The following is an 18,508-nucleotide window of genomic DNA, read 5'->3' as shown; positions in this document are numbered from 1 at the left end:
TATACTGTATGTAGCTTGTGTTTTATGAAGGACTGAAGCTGCCAAAATCAAAAATAAATAAATAAATGAAATATTAAAGAAAGAAATATAGAAATAAAATGCCCAGTTATCAAATAAATGTGCAGGTAAATTTGAAAATAAATAAATACAATTAATTTATTTGACAAATTATTTGTTTTCCATATTCACTTACTTTTATATTTATTTCCTCATTTATTCTTTTATGTTTACATTTATTTCTGTTTTCATTTATTTCCCTATTTATTTCTGTATTTATTTATTCCTGTATTTCTTGTTTTATTTTAATACATAAAATTATAATAATGCATAATAATAATAATAAAGTTTCCGTCCTTCATAGTGTTAAGGCTGCATGGAGACATTAAAACAAATGCTTTCAGTCCTATTTAACCATGAGGCAGTGTGTGTGTGTGTGTGTATATATATATATATATATATATATATATATATATTAAACAAACCTGACTCTGACAGGTTATACAATCAGACTGCTTGGCCTATTTACATCTCTTGCTATTTGAATAAAGTTATGACGAGCTCGACAAAGACTCTGTAACACATGATATTTGTAGTTTATTCTTCTATATACAGTACTGTGCAAAGGTTTTAGGCAGGTGTGAAAAAATGCTGTAAACTAAGAATGCTTTCAAAAATGGAAGTGTTAATAGTTTATTTTCATCAATTAACAAATGCAGTGAATGAACAGAAGAGAAATGTAAATCAAATCAGTATTTGATGTGACCACCCTCCCCATAGTTCTTCTAGGTACACTTGCAGTTTTTGAAGGAACTCGGGTGGTGGGTTTGTTCCAAATATCTTGGAGAACTGACCACAGATCTTCTGTGGATGTGGGCTTCCTTCTGTCTCTTCATGTAATCCCTGACAGACTTGATGATGTTGAGACCAGGGCTCTGTGGGGGCCAAACCATCACTTCCAGGACTTCTTGTTCTTCTTTACCTCGCGTGTGCGCCTTGTTCCGGCTCCGATTTGCTTTTGCTCCGTCCTCTGCACAGCGTCCTATTCCACCGGGAGCGTGTCAGAAGCGGAGCGTCTTCATTGCGGGAGCCATCCGCCGTTTAAAGTCAGTTGTACTCCTACTACAGTAATTACAGCAGCCTAGTCAAAGCTGATAAGGTGCCTTAAGGCTACCGTAATTACTGCAGTAGCAGGGCAACTAAACTGCCCAATTTTGTCAACGTGCTCAGCTTTCGTTGATTTGGTCATTTTCCTTGATTATTGTGCTTCTACTATGGTTAAGTAGGCTACGTAGTTAAATGGCTTCTTTGATCGTTTGTTTTAATTGCGTTTATTGTTGATATACGACCAGGAGTCTGCACGGGGTGTTTTATTTTGAAAATTGACCAGATGCTCAATGCTGTTTCTGTGTCTGTGACTTCCTGCCGAACTCGATCTGCTCTATGCTACTTGTCCCCCGTAAAAAAGATAGACGATGCACCTATCTTTAGCGCAGCGGAGCGGAGAGACGCTTCAACGTTTGCCCGCGTCTTTGCGCTTCTTCGAATGAGCTTGAACAGCACATCTTAAAACCCCAGTCTGCTTTGAAATCTTTGTCTGGGAGAGACCTCGCTGATGCAGTATAACTACCTGCTCAGTCTTGCCATGGTGTATGACTTCCACAACCTTACCTTGGTAGCAGAGTTTGGCTGTTCCTCGCCCAGTTTCAAGCCTCCTACACAGCTGTTTCTGTCTCAGTTAATGACTGTTTCAACCTACATGTCAAATTGATGATCATTAGCACCTGTTTGGTATAATTGGTTGATCATACACGTGACTATAATCCTACAAAATCCTTGACTTTGTGCAAGTGTACCTATAAGAATTGATGCTGGTTTGAAGGCAAAGGGTAGTAACACCAAATATTGATTTGATTTAGATTTTTCTTTTGTTCGCTCAATTAGCATTTTGTAAATTGATAAAAAATAAACAATTATCATTTATATTTTTGAAAGCATTCTTAGTTTACAGCATTTTTTCACACCTGCCTAAAACTTTTGAACAGTACTGTATCTGTAGTTTATTCTTGAAGACGTGTATTTTTCTTTCCCCATAATCGACCACTAGATGGCAGTCGATTAACAAGTTATCCAGTCATGTCACTCTGACATGAGGCTTTATTACTTTGTCTGCAAACTTCTGTCTTCCTTATCACACATGTTGAAAGGTAATTAGTGATTTAATTTAATTTAATAAGTACAGTTTATTTAGGTGAGATTCATGTACATTGATTAACATTTCTTATATATTTAGTGCAAGAGGATATAGACACATTTGCGTGAGATCATTCTAATTAAGGTTTGTTTATATAGCACCTTTCACAGATAACAGTCACAAAGTGCTTCACAATCAAAGAAATAAAATCAAAATAAATAAAAACAAAGACACCAGATAAAATATAAAGAATAAAACATAAAATATACAAGATGAGCAGACCACATACTACCCAAACACAGGTGGGTTTTTAGTCCATAGTATCCAAAGACCTAAAGCTTACTGGGAGACTATTCCAAAGCTTACAGGCTGCCGACTGAAAAGCATCATCTCCCCGAGTCTTAAAATGTGTACGAGGTGCACTAAGAAAGCCCTGGATGTAGGACCTAGGAGCTCGGTTTGTGGTGTGGGGGTGCAGAAGGTCCGTAATAGACTGTAACCCTCAGAGACCTTCGGCCGGCGTCTTTCAGAGGCTGTAGTGGGCTCAGTTTTAAAGCCAGTGAAGATACTGGTATCATATGAAACTAAGACCTAAAGCATCCGCTGGTACCAAACATGTCATGATAGCTTGTCTGGAAGGAAGCTAAATAACTCCTTCTGTACAAAAAATGCATTTAAAAGTTGATGTGAAGCTTCTATTCAGCTTCAGCAGTCTGAGTCAGTCATATCAAGTGGATATCTGACACATTTACATTCTTTTCAGCATCGAATTCCCTCTTTGTGTTTCCTCGGACAGACAGAAGGAGGACTGTGGATTTTGTCCTCCATCACTTCCATTGTAAGGTCATTATGAAGGGATCTTCTAATGGTCAGTATGAACAGGAGGAATGATTACAGCAAGAAAAACATGTTTCACTGTTCATTTGGGCTCCTGACTGTTGTTTTAAGACACACTTGAAATATATTGAACCTGTCTTTAAATTCTCTCTTCTTTGGTGCCAAAACAATAATTGCAGTTTTATCCTTTTTAATTAAAGAATGTTTTGATTATCCAAGTATTGATTTGCTCAGTGCACTGTTTCAGGTGATCTATTCTGCCATGCTCACTGGGTGATAATGCTATGTAGATGTGAGTGTTGTCAACATAATTATGAGACATACATATTATGTAACTGTCTTTTTATGTGCTCTTTCTTCTTTATTTCATTCCAAACTTCAGACATGATTCATTATTATGTAAGAGCTCAACCTTTTTGCCAATTATATTAGAATTAAATTAGAGAGATTTGTGACTCATAGAATTACACTGAACACAGACACTGCCATGCTTCCTTGGAAAACTATAATATTTCACAATTGAAGACGTGAAAACCAGTAAATACTAAAAGTAGTGGTTTGGTCCCTCTGACTGATATATTATTATATATGACATCATTAGATTATTAATAATGAAGCATCAGTGTTAGAGCAGCATGTTACTGTTGTAGCTGCTGGAGGTGGAGCTAGTTTTCACTACTTTATATACAGTTTGTTGTTTTAACTCTACATTGAACTGATCCTGTTTTATAATAAATATTTATTCTAAGGATTGATCAGTTCCGGTCCATTATTGCACAAGAACTCAACCTTTTTGCCAATTACATTAGAATTAAATTACACATAAGTACTTTGAATTTTGTGACTCATATAATCACACTAAACACTGCCGTGCTTCCTTAGAAAACTTAAACATTTCACAATTGAAGACGTGCAATCCATGTCACCAACTGCAGTACTCAGATCCTTTTCTGCATTAAAAGTACCAATACAGCAATATAAAAATACTCCACTACAAGTGAGACTACAAGTCCTGCATGAAAAATCCTACCACAAAGTAAAAGAAGTAAAAGATAAAAACAGTAAAAGGTCGGGGCCCTTCCAAAGGGTCAGCAGATAAATCTGAGGGGTCATGAGATGATTAATGGGAGAGGAAAGAAGAAAAAACAAAGTTCAGATACACAAATCTGTTTTCAGTTTTTGGACTTTTTCTCTAATCTTTGATTTTTGCTGAAATATTGGATCATTTGAACATTTATTGAAATGAAAGCATGTGAGAAGTTTAGAGGGAAAAATCACTATTTGGTGGTGTCATGAGAAATCTTCAGATGGGCCAGTAACTCTTCAGGTTACTCACAACTTAGCATTAAACTCAAAATTTATAAGAAAGACAGTCAAAAAATACACTAGAAGCTGGTAAAGTTTAATGTGAAAAGGTTTACTGAAGTTTACTGTGCATGAAAAACAATACAAAGCAAACTGAGGCCTCGGTCCCGGGACAAAGAAACCTAATGTAAAATCATAAAACATCATATTATACACTGTTCACAATCCCTCCTATTGTGGAGATTATTTTCTGGACTCCACCCCCAGATAGCAAATATGCTTGTGGCCCAGATCCAGCCCACACCCAACACTTTCTGCACTTTCATCCGGCCCACATACCGCATGGAACGATGGCATTTGGGCGTTCCGCTCCTGTTTCCCATCTGGGCCACAAGCAAGCCCTAAACCAGATTTTGATTTGAGATACTGGGGCCATATTTGCTATTTTACATGTGGGCCATTTTAAGCTCACGTCCATGTTGTCCAGGCCAGAAGGCCAGCAGTGCAGCATCATTGCCTGAAGTGGCCCACTTCTATATGCTATCAGGACCTTTTTTTTTAATCATATTCAAAACTATTTTGTCATCATTACTGAGTTCATTAGTGACCTTCTCTCTAACTTCCTAGGAGCTGTCTCTTATTAACATAATGTTATTTTTGCACACTCATTGGCACATTCGTTTGATCATGAGAAGGCAGTTTCCACCTCAGTGGAGCTGTTAACAACTCATAGACATGTGAAATATGACCCTGACTACACACTGCTTTTTGTAAGACGTCAAAAGCCAAAAAGGTTGGAAACCACTGGTTTCATCTTTAACAATGTGTTGTATTTTAAAAGCTTGTTATATTATCCATTGTGTCAAATCTTCACCTGAAAAGTAACTAAAGCTGTCAAATAAATGTAGTGGAGTAGAAAGTACAATACTTCCCTCTGAAATGTAGTGGAGTACTTAGTTACTTTCCTCCACTGGTTTCCGACATGTTTAGCTACTAATAACTATGTTTAAACTTGAATTTACGGTAAGACGGATCCTCTGTTACCGGTTTAACCACAAGACCCGACATGAATAATACTAATAGCAGTTTGATGAATCATACGTGATGTTCGAGCACCGACATGACAGGAAGCTTTAAAATATTGTCAAATAAATGTAGTGGAGTAGAAAGTACAATATTTCCCTCTGAAATGTAGTGGAGTGGAAGTATAAAGTAGCATCACATGGAAATACTCAAGTAAAGTACAAGTACCTCAAAATTGCACTTAAGTACAGTACTTGATTATATAGTATACTCAGCCTTCTTGCCACTGCTGCTGTTACTTTGTACTTTCATATTTTAGTACTTTCTAAGATTTATACTTTAAAAAATTATTTAAAGTATTTATTATTATTATCTAGTATTTTCAGTATTTTTTCCATTCTTTGTGCAATTTAACATGTGCTGTCAAGTAAAGTACAAGTAGAAGTATCTCAAATTTGGATTTATGCACAGTACTTGAGTAAATGTGCATAGTTACATTCCAGAATCAGAATATATCAGAATCAGAATCTGATTTATTCACCGAGTAGCAAGTACGAGGAATTCAATGTGGTCCAGATGTCAACAGAAAAAGCAATAAACATGAACACTAAACAATAAACATGAACACTAAACAATAAACATGAACACAAACATAACAGTGTAAGAAAGAGAGAGATTATGTGTAATGGAGGTGGACTGTGTGCTTGCATATTAACATGATAAAAAAAAACTATGTGTGTGCAAAAAAGCAGAATATAAATAGAATGAAGTTAGACAAATGATAGATAAATGTGTATAGATGTACAAAAGCTTTATGTGTGCATTAATAGGATAGCCTGTATTTGTACAGTTAGCAATTAAAAGATCAAGTCTTTATGCATCTACACAGTGCAGGACAGACAGACACAGTGTTCACAATATTAAAGAAATGAGATATGGAGGGGAAGTGGAACTGGTTTGTTTACAGTCTTCTACTCCCCTTATTAAAGATGACTATCGCCTAGGGAAAGACACTGTGGAGGTATTATTATTATTATTATTATTATTATTGTTGTTGTTGTTGTTGTTGTTGTTGTTGTTGTTGTTATCATTATTATTATTATTATTATCATTATTAATAGAGGTGATTGGGCCCTTCAAGGTGGCCGTTTTAGGAAGTTTGCTGCTACAGCTCAACCCAAGAACTCCCCCGTCCCTCCCATCAACATTCCGCGAAGACCCGCCCTCTTCTGCCTCTGATTGGCTAGTGCTCGTTGCCTTCGTTGTTAGATTGGTTACGTCTAGTCAGGAAGATTTAGATTGGTTGGGCAAGAATATCAGAGCCAATCAGAGGCGGAGTAGGGCGGGTCTTCGCAGAATACGGTGGGGGAATAAAGTAACGCCTATTGGCAACACTCAGAGGGGGCGGACGTAAGTTCCCGATTGTATTCCCAGACGGGTTTTGGGGAAGTGACATAGATGTCAGTGAATGCGTGAATAGTTCTTCAGCAAACGGATTATGGCTGCAAAGGAGAGAAGTCTGTTAATGTGAAATGACGTTTTCACAATGGTTATCCTCTTGCTCTTGTTTAACGTCGTCCGAGGTAACGTGACAGTTAATTATCCGTTTTTAGCTAACCGAGCTGTTCTGTGCTAGTTATGAAGCAATATCTTTCCTGTGTGTGTGTGTGTGTGTGTGTGTGTGTGTGTGTGTGTGTGTGTGTGTGTGTGTGTGTGTGTGTGTGTGTGTGTGTGTGTGTGTGTGTGTGTGTGTGTAAAACACCATAAAAATGAAAGCTAAGCCAACGGTAGCTAAAACCTTTCACACAGGCCATGAATTTAAGCGTTAAAGCGAGTCTTTTCTCTGTTATGGTAAAGCTAAATGTTAGATTAGCCAAACTCCGTTAATAAAACTCATATTTTAAAGCTGCCTGTCGGTGTTCGAACATCACGTAGGATTCATCAAACTGCTATTAGCATTATTCATGTCGGGTCTTGTGGTTGAACCGGTTACAGAGGATCCGTCTTACGGTAAAACCAAGTTGAAACATAGTTATTAGTAGCTAAACATGTCGGAAAGTACTCCACTTTATTTCAGAGGGAAATATTGTACTTTCTACTCCACTACATTTGTTTGACAGCTTTAGTTACTTTTCAGGTGAAGAGTTGACACAATGGATAATATAACAAGCTTTTAAAATACATTTCAATAAATGTTCAAATGATCCAATATTTCAGCAAAAATCAAAGATTAGTGAAAAAAGTCAGAAAACTGAAAACAAATTTGTGTATCTGAACTTTGTTTTTTCTTCTTTCCTCTCCCATTAATCATCTCACGACCCCTCAGATTTATCTGCTGACCCTTTGGAAGGGCCCCGACCTTTTACTGTTTTTATCTTTTACTTCTTTTACTTTGTGGTAGGATTTTTCATGCAGGACTTGTAGTCTCACTTGTAGTGGAGTATTTTTATATTGCTGTATTGGTACTTTTAATGCAGAAAAGGATCTGAGTACTGCAGTTGGTGACATGGATTGCACGTCTTCAATTGTGAAATGTTTAAGTTTTCTAAGGAAGCACGGCAGTGTTTAGTGTGATTATATGAGTCACAAAATTCAAAGTACTTATGTGTAATTTAATTCTAATGTAATTGGCAAAAAGGTTGAGCTCTTGTGCAATAATGGACCGGAACTGATCAATCCTTAGAATAAATATTTATTATAAAACAGGATTAGTTCAATGTAGAGTTAAAACAACAAACAAAGAGAGGAAAGAGGTTTGAAAAAAGAGTTTATTCTAAAACTAAACTCTGGCTGCCACTAATGATGATTTTTTATTATCGATTAATCTGCTTATTATTTTCAAGATTAATCAATTAATCATTTGGTCAATAAAACACCAGAGACTGGTGGAAATCATCCATCACAACATCCTGGAGTCCATGCTGACATCCTCAAATGTCTTAATTTGTCCAACTGAAAGTCCAAAATATTAAATTCACAGTAATGTAAGATCAAGAAAAGCAACAATTTCTCACATTTAAGAGTCTTAAACCAGAGAATATTTGACATTTTTACTTGAAAGATTCCTTAAACGGTTATTGGATTATCAAAAAAGTTGCCGATTAATTTTCTATCTATCGATTAATTGATTAATAATTGCAGCTCTAGTCTATTCTGAAACATACAGGTAATTAATGTAAAGACGCTCGGAAATGTGTACAAAAGCTGTGTGTTGATAATTGTTGGCAGTAGAAGTTGAGATTGATCCAATAACAGTTGCAGGAAAGACTTTTGCTTGTAGTCCTGTCCTCATGATGTCCTGTCTGTTCACAGCACTGCCTGAGTCACTGCCGCCGCCGCATGTTGACAACTGGCAGCTGACTTGGACTCCTGGCACCCAGGACAGAAACGTGAGCTACAGCGTCCAGTACAGTACAAGGTGAGGTCACATGGTTATGTTTAGGGCTGCAATAACGATTATTTTCATTATCGGTTCATTTGTTCATTATTGATTAGTCGATTGGTCTGTAAAATGTCAGAAAACAGTGAAAAATGTCAAGATGCAACCTTAGATGTCTTGTTTTGTCTGACTAACAGTTCACAATCCAAAAATAATCAGTTTACTGTCGTAGAGAACTAGAGACACCAGAAAATATACATTAATATTGTATTATATTCATTTGAAAGACTGGAATTAGTGAAATTTTGCCTTTTTTCCCATTTAAAAAAAAATTACTAAAAATTATTATTATAATAATTATAACTTTCCTGTCGATCGATTAATCTTTGCAGGTCTAGTTGTGTTTTTCATATTTATCCACACACTGATCCTGACAAACCTGAACATCTGAATGTATATCAGGCAATTATTTCATTATGCAGCTTTCTCCTGTGTAACATCTTGTTTCTGCTGATAGCAAATATATTTATATAATTTTGTGCCAATGCAGCTCACAGCTTTCTCGTTGTTTCTGTTCCTTGTCTTCAGCTTTAGGGACAAAAAGCCAGTGTGGGAAAACGTGGAAGACTGTGTCCAGACGTCTTTGAATTCCTGTAATGTCAGTTTCACCAAAGCTAAAGAAAGTGATGGCTGCGTGATGCTGCGAGTGCAAGCAATGAGAGACGAGCAGGCGTCAGAACAAGATGCTTGTAGCACACACAGTAAGAAACCCAAGACTGGCCAGGTCACCAACCCTAACCCTGACCCCCTAACCCTTAACCCTGACCCCTTAACCCCTAACCCCTAACCCTTAACCCTGACCCCTTAACCCTAACCCCCTAACCCTTAACCCTAACCCCTAACCCTTAACACTGACCCCCTAACCCCTAACCCTGACCCCCTAACCCCTAACCCCTAACCCTTAACCCTAACCCCTAACTCCTAACCCTTAACCCTGACAGCCTAACCCCTACATGCTAGAGCTGCAACGATTATTTGATTGGTTGCCAACTATTAAATTAATCACCAACTATTTTAATTATCGGTTAATCGTTTAGAGTCCTTTTTTTAAAAAGAAAATTTCCAAATTCTCTGATTCCAGCTTCTTACATGTGAATATTCTCTGGTTTGTTAAGTCCTCTATGACAGTAAACTGAATATTTTTGGGTTGTGGACATAACAACATTTCAGGACGTCACATTGGGGTTTTGGGGAAACAGGAATCTTACATTTTATGGACCCAACAACTGATCGAAAAAATAAATGACTGATTAAACTATAAAGAAAATAATGGTTAGTTGTTAATTTTAGTCCTGTCAGTACGTTCAATAAGTTCATTCCTTCATACACGTAGCCATTAAAAGTACAACAACAAATCTATATTTCTGTTGGTCAGCATTTTTCTACCTACGTTTCCAGTGGAGACAAAACCACTCGAGTGTTGGAGAAATACAGCAGGAAGCTGCAGACGAGAACAAGCTGGCACAGAAAACAAAATCAGCACGATACAGGATACAAAGCTGAATGAAAATATAGTCAGAAAATAAAGATAATAATAATAATGATAATGATAATAATGATAATAGCACTCAGCATAGAGCTGCTCTGATGGATTCATAGTTTTTACTAGGGATGCACGATATTATCGGCTCGTCATCGGTATCGGCCGATATAAGCTCTAAAATGAAATATCGGCATCAGCCCGAAATGAACATTTTCTGCCGATTATGAGAGGCCGATTTGTCGCCTTCTCCTCCGCCGCCTGACTGTGCTTCCCTCCACGGACTGTTTCACCTTGACGGTCCCGGTGTTTCCTCCGCAGGCTGCACTTCACTCAAGCCGCCCGTCAGACCTGCTGCTTCTTCTAGTGGAGGCTAGCTGGCTGTGCTTCCCTCCGGCCACGCTGCTGCTAACGCTCCACTAGCCTCTCAGCTAACATAAGCCCCGGCTCTCCATGTCGATCCAACTGGACCACCGAGCCCCAGTTTGTTATTCAGGTTAAAGTGGGAAGAAGCAGCTGGTCTCATGGGCGGCTGAGTGAAGTGGAGCCTGCGGAGGAAACACCGGGACCGTCAGGGGAAAATAGTCCACGGAGGAGCTGCTATGTTCGGCTGCACAGATAGGAAACACCTTGGTTGACAGGATGTACCACTCTGTTTGGGGGAAAAAAAATCTTCTTCTTTTTGGTTTATAATGGCGGTTGGCAACTAGCGTATTAGGTTCATTACCGCCACCTTCTGCTCCGGAGTGTGGACCAGAGATTAAATCCTACACATTAATCCTGTCTGTCTAATAAACTCAAAGAAAACTCTACTGCTCCTCCAACTTGGCAGGTTCATTAAAGTTTTAATGCTGAGCTCCTGAACTCCAGTCTTCCTAAGTTCCTCCATTGCACGTTTAATAGTCTCCTCAGCCAGCTGCAAAAAAAATCTTGGCATTGGCAATCGGCCACAATGAGTTGGAACTATCAGCATATCGGATATCAGCAAAAAATCCAATACCGTGCATCTCTAATCTCTATAGTTATGTTTTTGTCTGCTGATTTCTGAAAGCAGGACTTGAAGCTGTGCTGTGTTTTGACTCTTCGGGAACTTTTTTGTGAATGAAACTCGCCCACAAATGGAGCAGAACACGGAACACACACCTCCTCACGAACAGATTTAGGACAAAGCAAAAACACACATTAGAATCTCGTGTTTCTACAGTGATCAAAACCAAAACGTATTACGTGTTTGTGAGCCGTCTGCCGCCCAGACAGGAAATGACAGCATTCATTTCTGTCTCGAGGTGTTAACCAGTCTAACCAACGTGTGAACCACATGGGGTGAGGTGTCAAAAGCTGAAGAAACCCAAAGCGGACTGTTGTGTCTTCATCAGTATCATTGTGTTAGATTGATTATTGATTATTCATAGGTTAAGGTTGATATGTTTGTGATTTATTTTAGGTGTGAAAGACTGTTGGGATGTGACACCTCCGTCAACAGATGATCAGTCCTTGTTTTCGTCTTGTTCTTGTCTTCCAGGTGACTCCTGTACCCCTGAAGTCAATCTGACGGCACATACCGGGTCCCTCACTGTAGTTCTGATCAGGGAGCACAGTCTGTACAGGGAATATGCAGAAGGTGTAAATCAAAGGATTTACTTTGGAAAGGAGGGAGAGCCCCTAGAGGTGAGAATCCTCATCAGTTTTTATGTATACTGGAGGTCAAATGATCTATACATGCAAATTTATGTTCTGTGTTTAATTGACAGGACATCAGCACAAGATAAATAGTGGCCTGGTTCAATACAGGAGAACCAGAAATATTATCTTTTTTTTTATTCCACACAGTTATCTTCCTTGTCAGAACTTGGTGCCTACATTACCCACAATGCAACCTCTTCCTCAGACTCCATGATCCCCAGATTATATTTCAAACTTGTAGTCTTCAGCTCCAACCGGCGCTGTATTGTAGATATGATTTCTCTTAAAGAATAAATAACGTAAACTGGTGATCATCACGTAAACCAGTATGATGGTTCCATTATCCAGGAGAGTCCCGAGTTTCTGTGTTCAGTGAAAAAATGAATGAACAGGGGGAAAACTAAATTCTACTAGTCAGAGCAGGAAAAATCAAACTGTATGTTTACTGAGTAGCAACAGTCTCTGTAACACTCCAAATGTCCTCCACTCTTCATCAGGAGTACGGAGATTTTTTTGCCTCACACACCATCGACAACCTGGAGCCGGGACAACGTTACTGTGTAAGAGTACAGTACGTTCGTTTGGATAGACCCATCGGACTGAGCACCTGCCCGCAGTGTGAGGTCATCCCTCCGTCAAGTAAGACGTGTTTGTTTTCTTTTTTCAAACCCAAAAAAGAAAATAAATAATCATTTTTGTGAGACATTAAAGATTGTTTGTGTGTTTGTGTTCCCACAGGGTTAAAACAGTCGAATATAATAGTAGCTGTTGTGGTCAGCGTCGCCGTCTTGATTGCTCTGGTAACGGCCATTGTGTACATCCTCATCGTCAAACTTGAGAAAATCAAACGGTGGCTGCAACTTCCGATGAGGGTACCACCTGACGTAAGAACACACTGACCACACAACCAGCAGCTCCCAGTATAGAAATCAGACTGGTGCAGTGTCGCCATTCTCAGTCTGTTGTTGTGAAACATCATCAACTCCTGAGCCAATCACAGTCCACATGTGACAGGAAGTGTTCTTGCTCAGTTTGTTTTATTGAGGTTACTTTGGCATCTGGCATCCCAGAATGCATTTCGCACCAAAAAGTGGCGATGCGAAGGGTTTTTTTTAACATTGATTGACTAACTGACATCGTGCAGAATGATAAAGTTGTGCAGAGTTTTATAAACTCAGCAAATCAACCAACAAACTAAAGCAGAGATGATTTATTCTCACAAATACACACAAGTTACATTTGATCTGATTAAAGGGTCGTATTTCAGTAACTGACTCTTCTTTCTTTTCTCTTCTAGTTCCATGATCGATTTAACGGCCCGAGCATTCCCATCTACATCAGAACCCCCACCGAGGAGGTTTTTGATACCATCTCTGACATGATCCCGAACAAGTGAAGGCTGCTGACCTTCTTCTGCGTGAAACTTCCTCTTTCTGTTCTGCTCAACATGGGCATCAACTTCCTCCTGAAGACAGACAGAGAGAGTCTGAGAGGAATTTGAACTCAGCATAACTGAGGACTTCATGATTCTCGTTTTAGCCTCATTTGATCGACATTTCATTTGCTGTCCAGGAGAGAAAGCCCCCACTTTGAATTGGTTTCATACGGCTGGAAACTTCCAAGGAAAAAGTAACGTTTGCACTAAAGGTTTCTGTCTATCTGTAAAGCACTTTTCATTTCCCAGAGAAGAATTTGTAAAAGTTGTGTTTGTGTCCCTACAGTATGCCAACTCAAATAACAAAGTGCCCTTTGCCCTGTTGACTTCCATTTTGGAAGGCCACGGTCAACTCAAGTCTGTCTGAAAATAATAATCGGGTCCCAATAAGAACACTGAAACACTGTTTTTTCTTGCTGTAATCATTCCTCCTGTTCATACAGACCATTACAGTCCTCCCTCCAAGCAAAAACTGTATTTAAAGGTTTATTTGAACTGAGTCTGAGTCAGTTAAATCAAGTGAAAATCCTCCAAAGTTAAAACATCCCCTTGATTGGACTCATTTGAACGGATGAAACGAGGGCTTTGGATTACGAACAGAAGGATTATCAGCACCGATCTCCACTGATGGGATATGATTCACTTCACAAAGTCAGTTACATCAGATAAATCCCAATGTGGTAAAAATATCTTCTACACTCAAGGAGTGAGCAGTACTTTAGCTGTCTCGAACAATACAGGCTGAAATGTAAATACATTGCTGCATTATGACGCATCTACGGGCTGCAGTGCGTGCAAAGGCTTCATCACGATCCTCACTGTTTAAAATAAACGCTCTCATACATCCTCTCTGATGATCAGACAGCAGAAAGTGAAAGTCCTGCTCACTGATTCATCTGCACTGATATCTCTAGCTACCCGGCAGGCTGAATTCAGTAGAATCTGCACGCTTCCACTACTCGTAGTCAGAGATAATATCTCATTAACAAACTAACAGAGCTCAGATCGGTGTGCAGAGTCTCTTCCTCTCATTGGTGAGATCTGTTGATGCACAACAAGATAAGCCAGAGTCGGTTTATCAAACTGAGTTGCGACAGTCTTGAGTTGTGACTCAAAGTAAAGTAAGCATCTTACACATTTAACTGAACCACTGCAGACACACGTTTATTAAGAAAATCCAAATATCAGCATTTTAAGAATCTACATCAGATCATTCTAATAAAAAATGTGATTCCTCTGATTGTTTTTTTTTTTTAATCCAGCCACAATTAATGTTAAATCTTTCTTGGTTACAGCAAGTAAAACCTCTTTCATATGTTCACATGTTCATATTGTCTCCTGACTTCTGCTTTCAGACAGACTGTTAGGACAAACAGCCGCAGTTACACAGAATCAACGTGTTGAAACCCCACAGAAACGTCTATTTAACACTAGTTTTAGGGAAGACGACTGCAGGTCGCTCCCTCTGAGCCACGGAAACTGCTGATCGGTTAAAGACATAATCACTGGACTTCACTTTTATGTCTGTTTAACAACAGTCACAACATTCAGGCAGGATTCATATAGGCAGCAATGACCCAGATCAGCAGCATCCTCTAACACTCGTAGCATTAGAGCCGACCTGAAGCCTCTGCGGGGACGTAAAGAGGACGTGATAATGTGGTGATAAGATAACCAGGCAGTAAAATTCCCCACGAAATGAGCTACGTGACATGAACTGTGAGCTGGGAGGAAATGTTCAAAGCTTGTGCACACAGACGTCTCTATTTCCTTCCCTTTATCATGAACGAACAAACACTTGACCCATCTTTAAGTAGGTGAATAACAGCTTTTATCATTTTATCTCCTCATAGCAGCAAATAGAACTCCTAATCAGATTATTTAAACCTTCTCAGAGCTTGTTTTCTCTTTAATGCAACTTTTTGGCAGGAAATGAGCTGCGACATGCCATTACCTCAGAAACACTTCCTCCTCTGAATAATTTTAAAGGCCTTTTGCTGCCCTGAAGGAAGCATGTCGTCGTTTTACATAATCCTCGACTCGAGGTGGAGCGATGTGGTTACTGATGGTATGACCTGTACGCTTCTCTTCTTTTATTCTTCCCTTGTGTTGCTTTTTATGTGTTTGTATTATGTTCTGAGAGATCTCGTATCTCTAAAGGACCTCGTTAGCTAAATAACGGATTAATAAAACAAAAATAAACAATATCAGGGCCTGTATTCACAACGAATCTTAACTTCCTGTTAAAGAGTTTCCTCTTTAGGCCTGCTGACAGCCACTTTTACTGAGGAACTGAGAAAACTCCAGAGATAAAGTCACACATTTTGAAGTAATATATTGACTTGTTAAAGCAGATTATGTTTGACATCAAATGGCATCTACATGTTGATCCTCTCATGATATTGATAACTTGTCAGCAGTTGGTTATTAAATGACTTCAACTGCTGAATGAAAGAACAAGCGTGTTTTTGTTGTGATTAATGATTCTGACAGACAGCAGTTATATTTTAAACTCATCAGTGATCCAAACTGCGTTCATCCAGTGTCCAAATAGTGGATCATCTTTTAGTTTTTATAGACTGATCTGATCCGAGAAGATGGATCTCCTCACTGCCTTAAAGATCACAGAGTTTATTCAAGTGATTTAGTGCAAAAGAGATGATTTAGATATTATAACTATAAGTCGGACTCAGTTTTTCTCTCTGCAGACTTTACGTTCAGTTCAGACTTGTATTTGAAAGTGATACAGAAACATTTCAGTTTAACCTCATGAGACCGACGTGTTTATTCAAACATGAGACTGATTCCTCTGAACTTCCTCTTAAATCTTCGTCTGTCTTATCTTCAGGAGTTTCTCTTAACTCGGCCAGTTAAGAGCTTTCAGGATGAACATTTTCTTTAATTCTCAAATCTTACTGAACTGTTCTTTTTGCCTTTTTCATTGAATTACGACTGTAAAAGATTAGCTAATAACCTCCAGCTTTGGACGCTCCTTATTATTCCCTTGAATGAGAAAATGTTTTCTTGTTACTTTACATCCATGAACTCTGTATAATGATGTCATTTGTCTGTCTGGCGTTTTCTAAAATGTCTGTTAGCTATCAAGGTTCTTCCACACTTTATTGTCTCGTCTCAGTTGTGAATTATTTTGGGTAAAAGCATTTTTCAGATGACTAGATGTAAACTTCTGTATTTGATTATAAAATGTGCAGTAAAGAGCTCAAATTTACATCAGTTTTGTCCAGAACTCTTTGCAGGTGAAGTCGGCCACAATTTTAACTCTTTAAATCACAAAAACACATTTTCTTATTTAATCTCTGGAGGTTTTCTGACATCATTCTTTCGCCCCCGATACAACAAAGATGATGGTTAAAAAAACAAAAAAACACTGTTAACAGTTTTCATCTGGACATTTTCTAAATGGGAAAGAAGATCCAATGAAAGCATCGATATGGAGTCTGTGGATTATCCAGAGAAAGTAAGACACTGTGAAAACACACGGTGCTGTTGAATTAATTAATGCTCATTTTTAATGCTGTGGGCACCAGAAATAAAAAAAAAAAACAGGACTGGAGACGAATATCTCTGCATAAATAAAACCCAAAACTATCTGCCTCGATCGATACCACTAGAGTAGTAAAAAGTAATTAGGGTGATGAAAATGCTTTGTGGTGTTGGATCAAAGAACATCTGATGTGACTCATGTTGAAACACAGGAGGCAGGAAGCTGTCCAAACTATTAACTGCAGTCAACAGTGGATAGAAATGGTTGGATGTTGGTTGGCGGATGATTATTTCAATACAAAGGAATATTAAAAGAAATCAGATCTGAATTGTATCAAACAAATAATAATAAATGAGGTTATAGTTTTATACTATAACATCATTAATGCATCCACAATCTGGTATTTCAGTCTTTTCTACTTAATATAGGATTAAACTCCAGTACCTGGTTTAATAAAATACTAAACATCTGTTTACATTCAAACAACACACGCCATGTCAACCAAATACAATGTTATAAAGGTGAAAAGTCCCTCTTAAACTCAGATGGGTTCTTTCTTTTTCTTCCTGGAATAGTTTGGAGGGAAACGAGTTCATCAGAGGTCTAGTATAGTAGGTCTAGTATAGTGACTCATACTAGATTACAAGTAATCTAGTATGAGTCAGGAGTGGCGGTCTGTGCTGTTGACTCGAAAATACGTCACAACACAGAAGTTAAATACTCTGGAAAAGCTGTTACATCAGGACTTTAACCCTTCGTCCCAAACTGAGTAGCAGCTCCAAGAGGGAGAATTTTTATTATCGAGACGGCTGACACCTGCACCAAATATACATGAAGACTTGTTTCAACTCAGTTTAATTTGATTCGTGATGCAATTTTGGATTTAAGTAGAAGAAAAAGCAGTTTACTTACTAAATTGAAAAGTGTAATAAAATGATTTTGTTTTCATGATGATGAGTAATCCTGTTAGACTGAAAAGCAAAAAGACAACGAGACGCAGTGTTTCCCCTATATTTATTCAAAATTACGAGCGCCGCTGCTAAAATTTCAGACGATCATTAATATCAACGGGCTGCTGATGATTTTCACTCGCACACTGTGTGAGCACAATGACACCCTGTGTTATTGTGGATTTTTTTTTTTGTCATCCTCCCTCTCTTCGTTCTTCAAAGGACATCTATGTGAAAGGTACAAGAGTAGCGTAAGGCTGCATTCACACCAAATCAGGCGGTGCGGCGAAAACGTCAGTCGTCCCTTTCATTTGAATGGGGGTAGTGCGGCTCGGCTGCGGCCGTTTTAGCCGCTGTGGCCGGAGAGTTGAGCCAGAGTAAACTTGTGGAGAAACGCAACCTGACGTCACTGCGGCTGAAGGCTGCGGTGGCCAATCACAGCGGGAGATCAGACTGACAAGAGTTGTAAACTCTGCCGTGAGGGAAGACGAAGACGCTACTAGGACGAGGGGAGGACATTTCTCTTCGCTTGATAACCTTAGTAAAGTTAGACTTTACTGTCGGCTTCTTGACTCATTTTAAAAACAAAGAGGAGAGATCAGCTGTGGTCGAGCGAGCTAGAGAGTGAGTGAAGAGAGGGAGCGCTGGTAGGGAGAGAGC

The 18,508-nt window shown here is 38.7% G+C and overlaps 1 protein-coding gene across 2 annotated transcripts; it reads left to right on the top strand.

The window, feature by feature from the left end:
• The first annotated feature begins 3,024 nt into the window (after positions 1 to 3,024).
• On the top strand, positions 3,025 to 16,622 carry ifngr2 (interferon gamma receptor 2). Of its 2 annotated transcripts, none has more exons than XM_042427068.1 (7): positions 3,025 to 3,059; positions 8,669 to 8,774; positions 9,324 to 9,496; positions 11,798 to 11,943; positions 12,456 to 12,597; positions 12,697 to 12,842; positions 13,256 to 16,622. In XM_042427068.1, exons 1-7 carry the CDS (start codon positions 3,041 to 3,043, stop codon positions 13,352 to 13,354), a joined length of 831 nt encoding a protein of 276 aa, XP_042283002.1. In that variant the 5' UTR covers positions 3,025 to 3,040; the 3' UTR covers positions 13,355 to 16,622. The 2 variants fall into 2 exon arrangements, with proteins under 2 accessions (XP_042283002.1, XP_042283001.1); XM_042427067.1 differs by lacking the exon at positions 3,025 to 3,059 and adding an exon at positions 6,748 to 6,939.
• The last annotated feature ends 1,886 nt before the right edge of the window (positions 16,623 to 18,508 follow it).

Source organism: Thunnus maccoyii, chromosome 11, assembly GCF_910596095.1.
Source record: "Thunnus maccoyii chromosome 11, fThuMac1.1, whole genome shotgun sequence".
Classification (NCBI taxonomy): domain Eukaryota; kingdom Metazoa; phylum Chordata; class Actinopteri; order Scombriformes; family Scombridae; genus Thunnus; species Thunnus maccoyii.
This window is presented reverse-complemented; position numbering and strand designations above follow the sequence as displayed.

Excerpts from the sequence above, each read along its gene's own strand:
- ifngr2 (XM_042427067.1), top strand. The coding sequence starts at position 6,903 with ATGGTTATCCTCTTGCTCTTGTTTAACGTCGTCCGAG. Across the intron at positions 8,775-9,323 it reads AGCGTCCAGTACAGTACAAG|CTTTAGGGACAAAAAGCCAG; the intron begins GTGAGGTCACAT and ends CCTTGTCTTCAG. Across the intron at positions 11,944-12,455 it reads AGGAGGGAGAGCCCCTAGAG|GAGTACGGAGATTTTTTTGC; the intron begins GTGAGAATCCTC and ends ACTCTTCATCAG.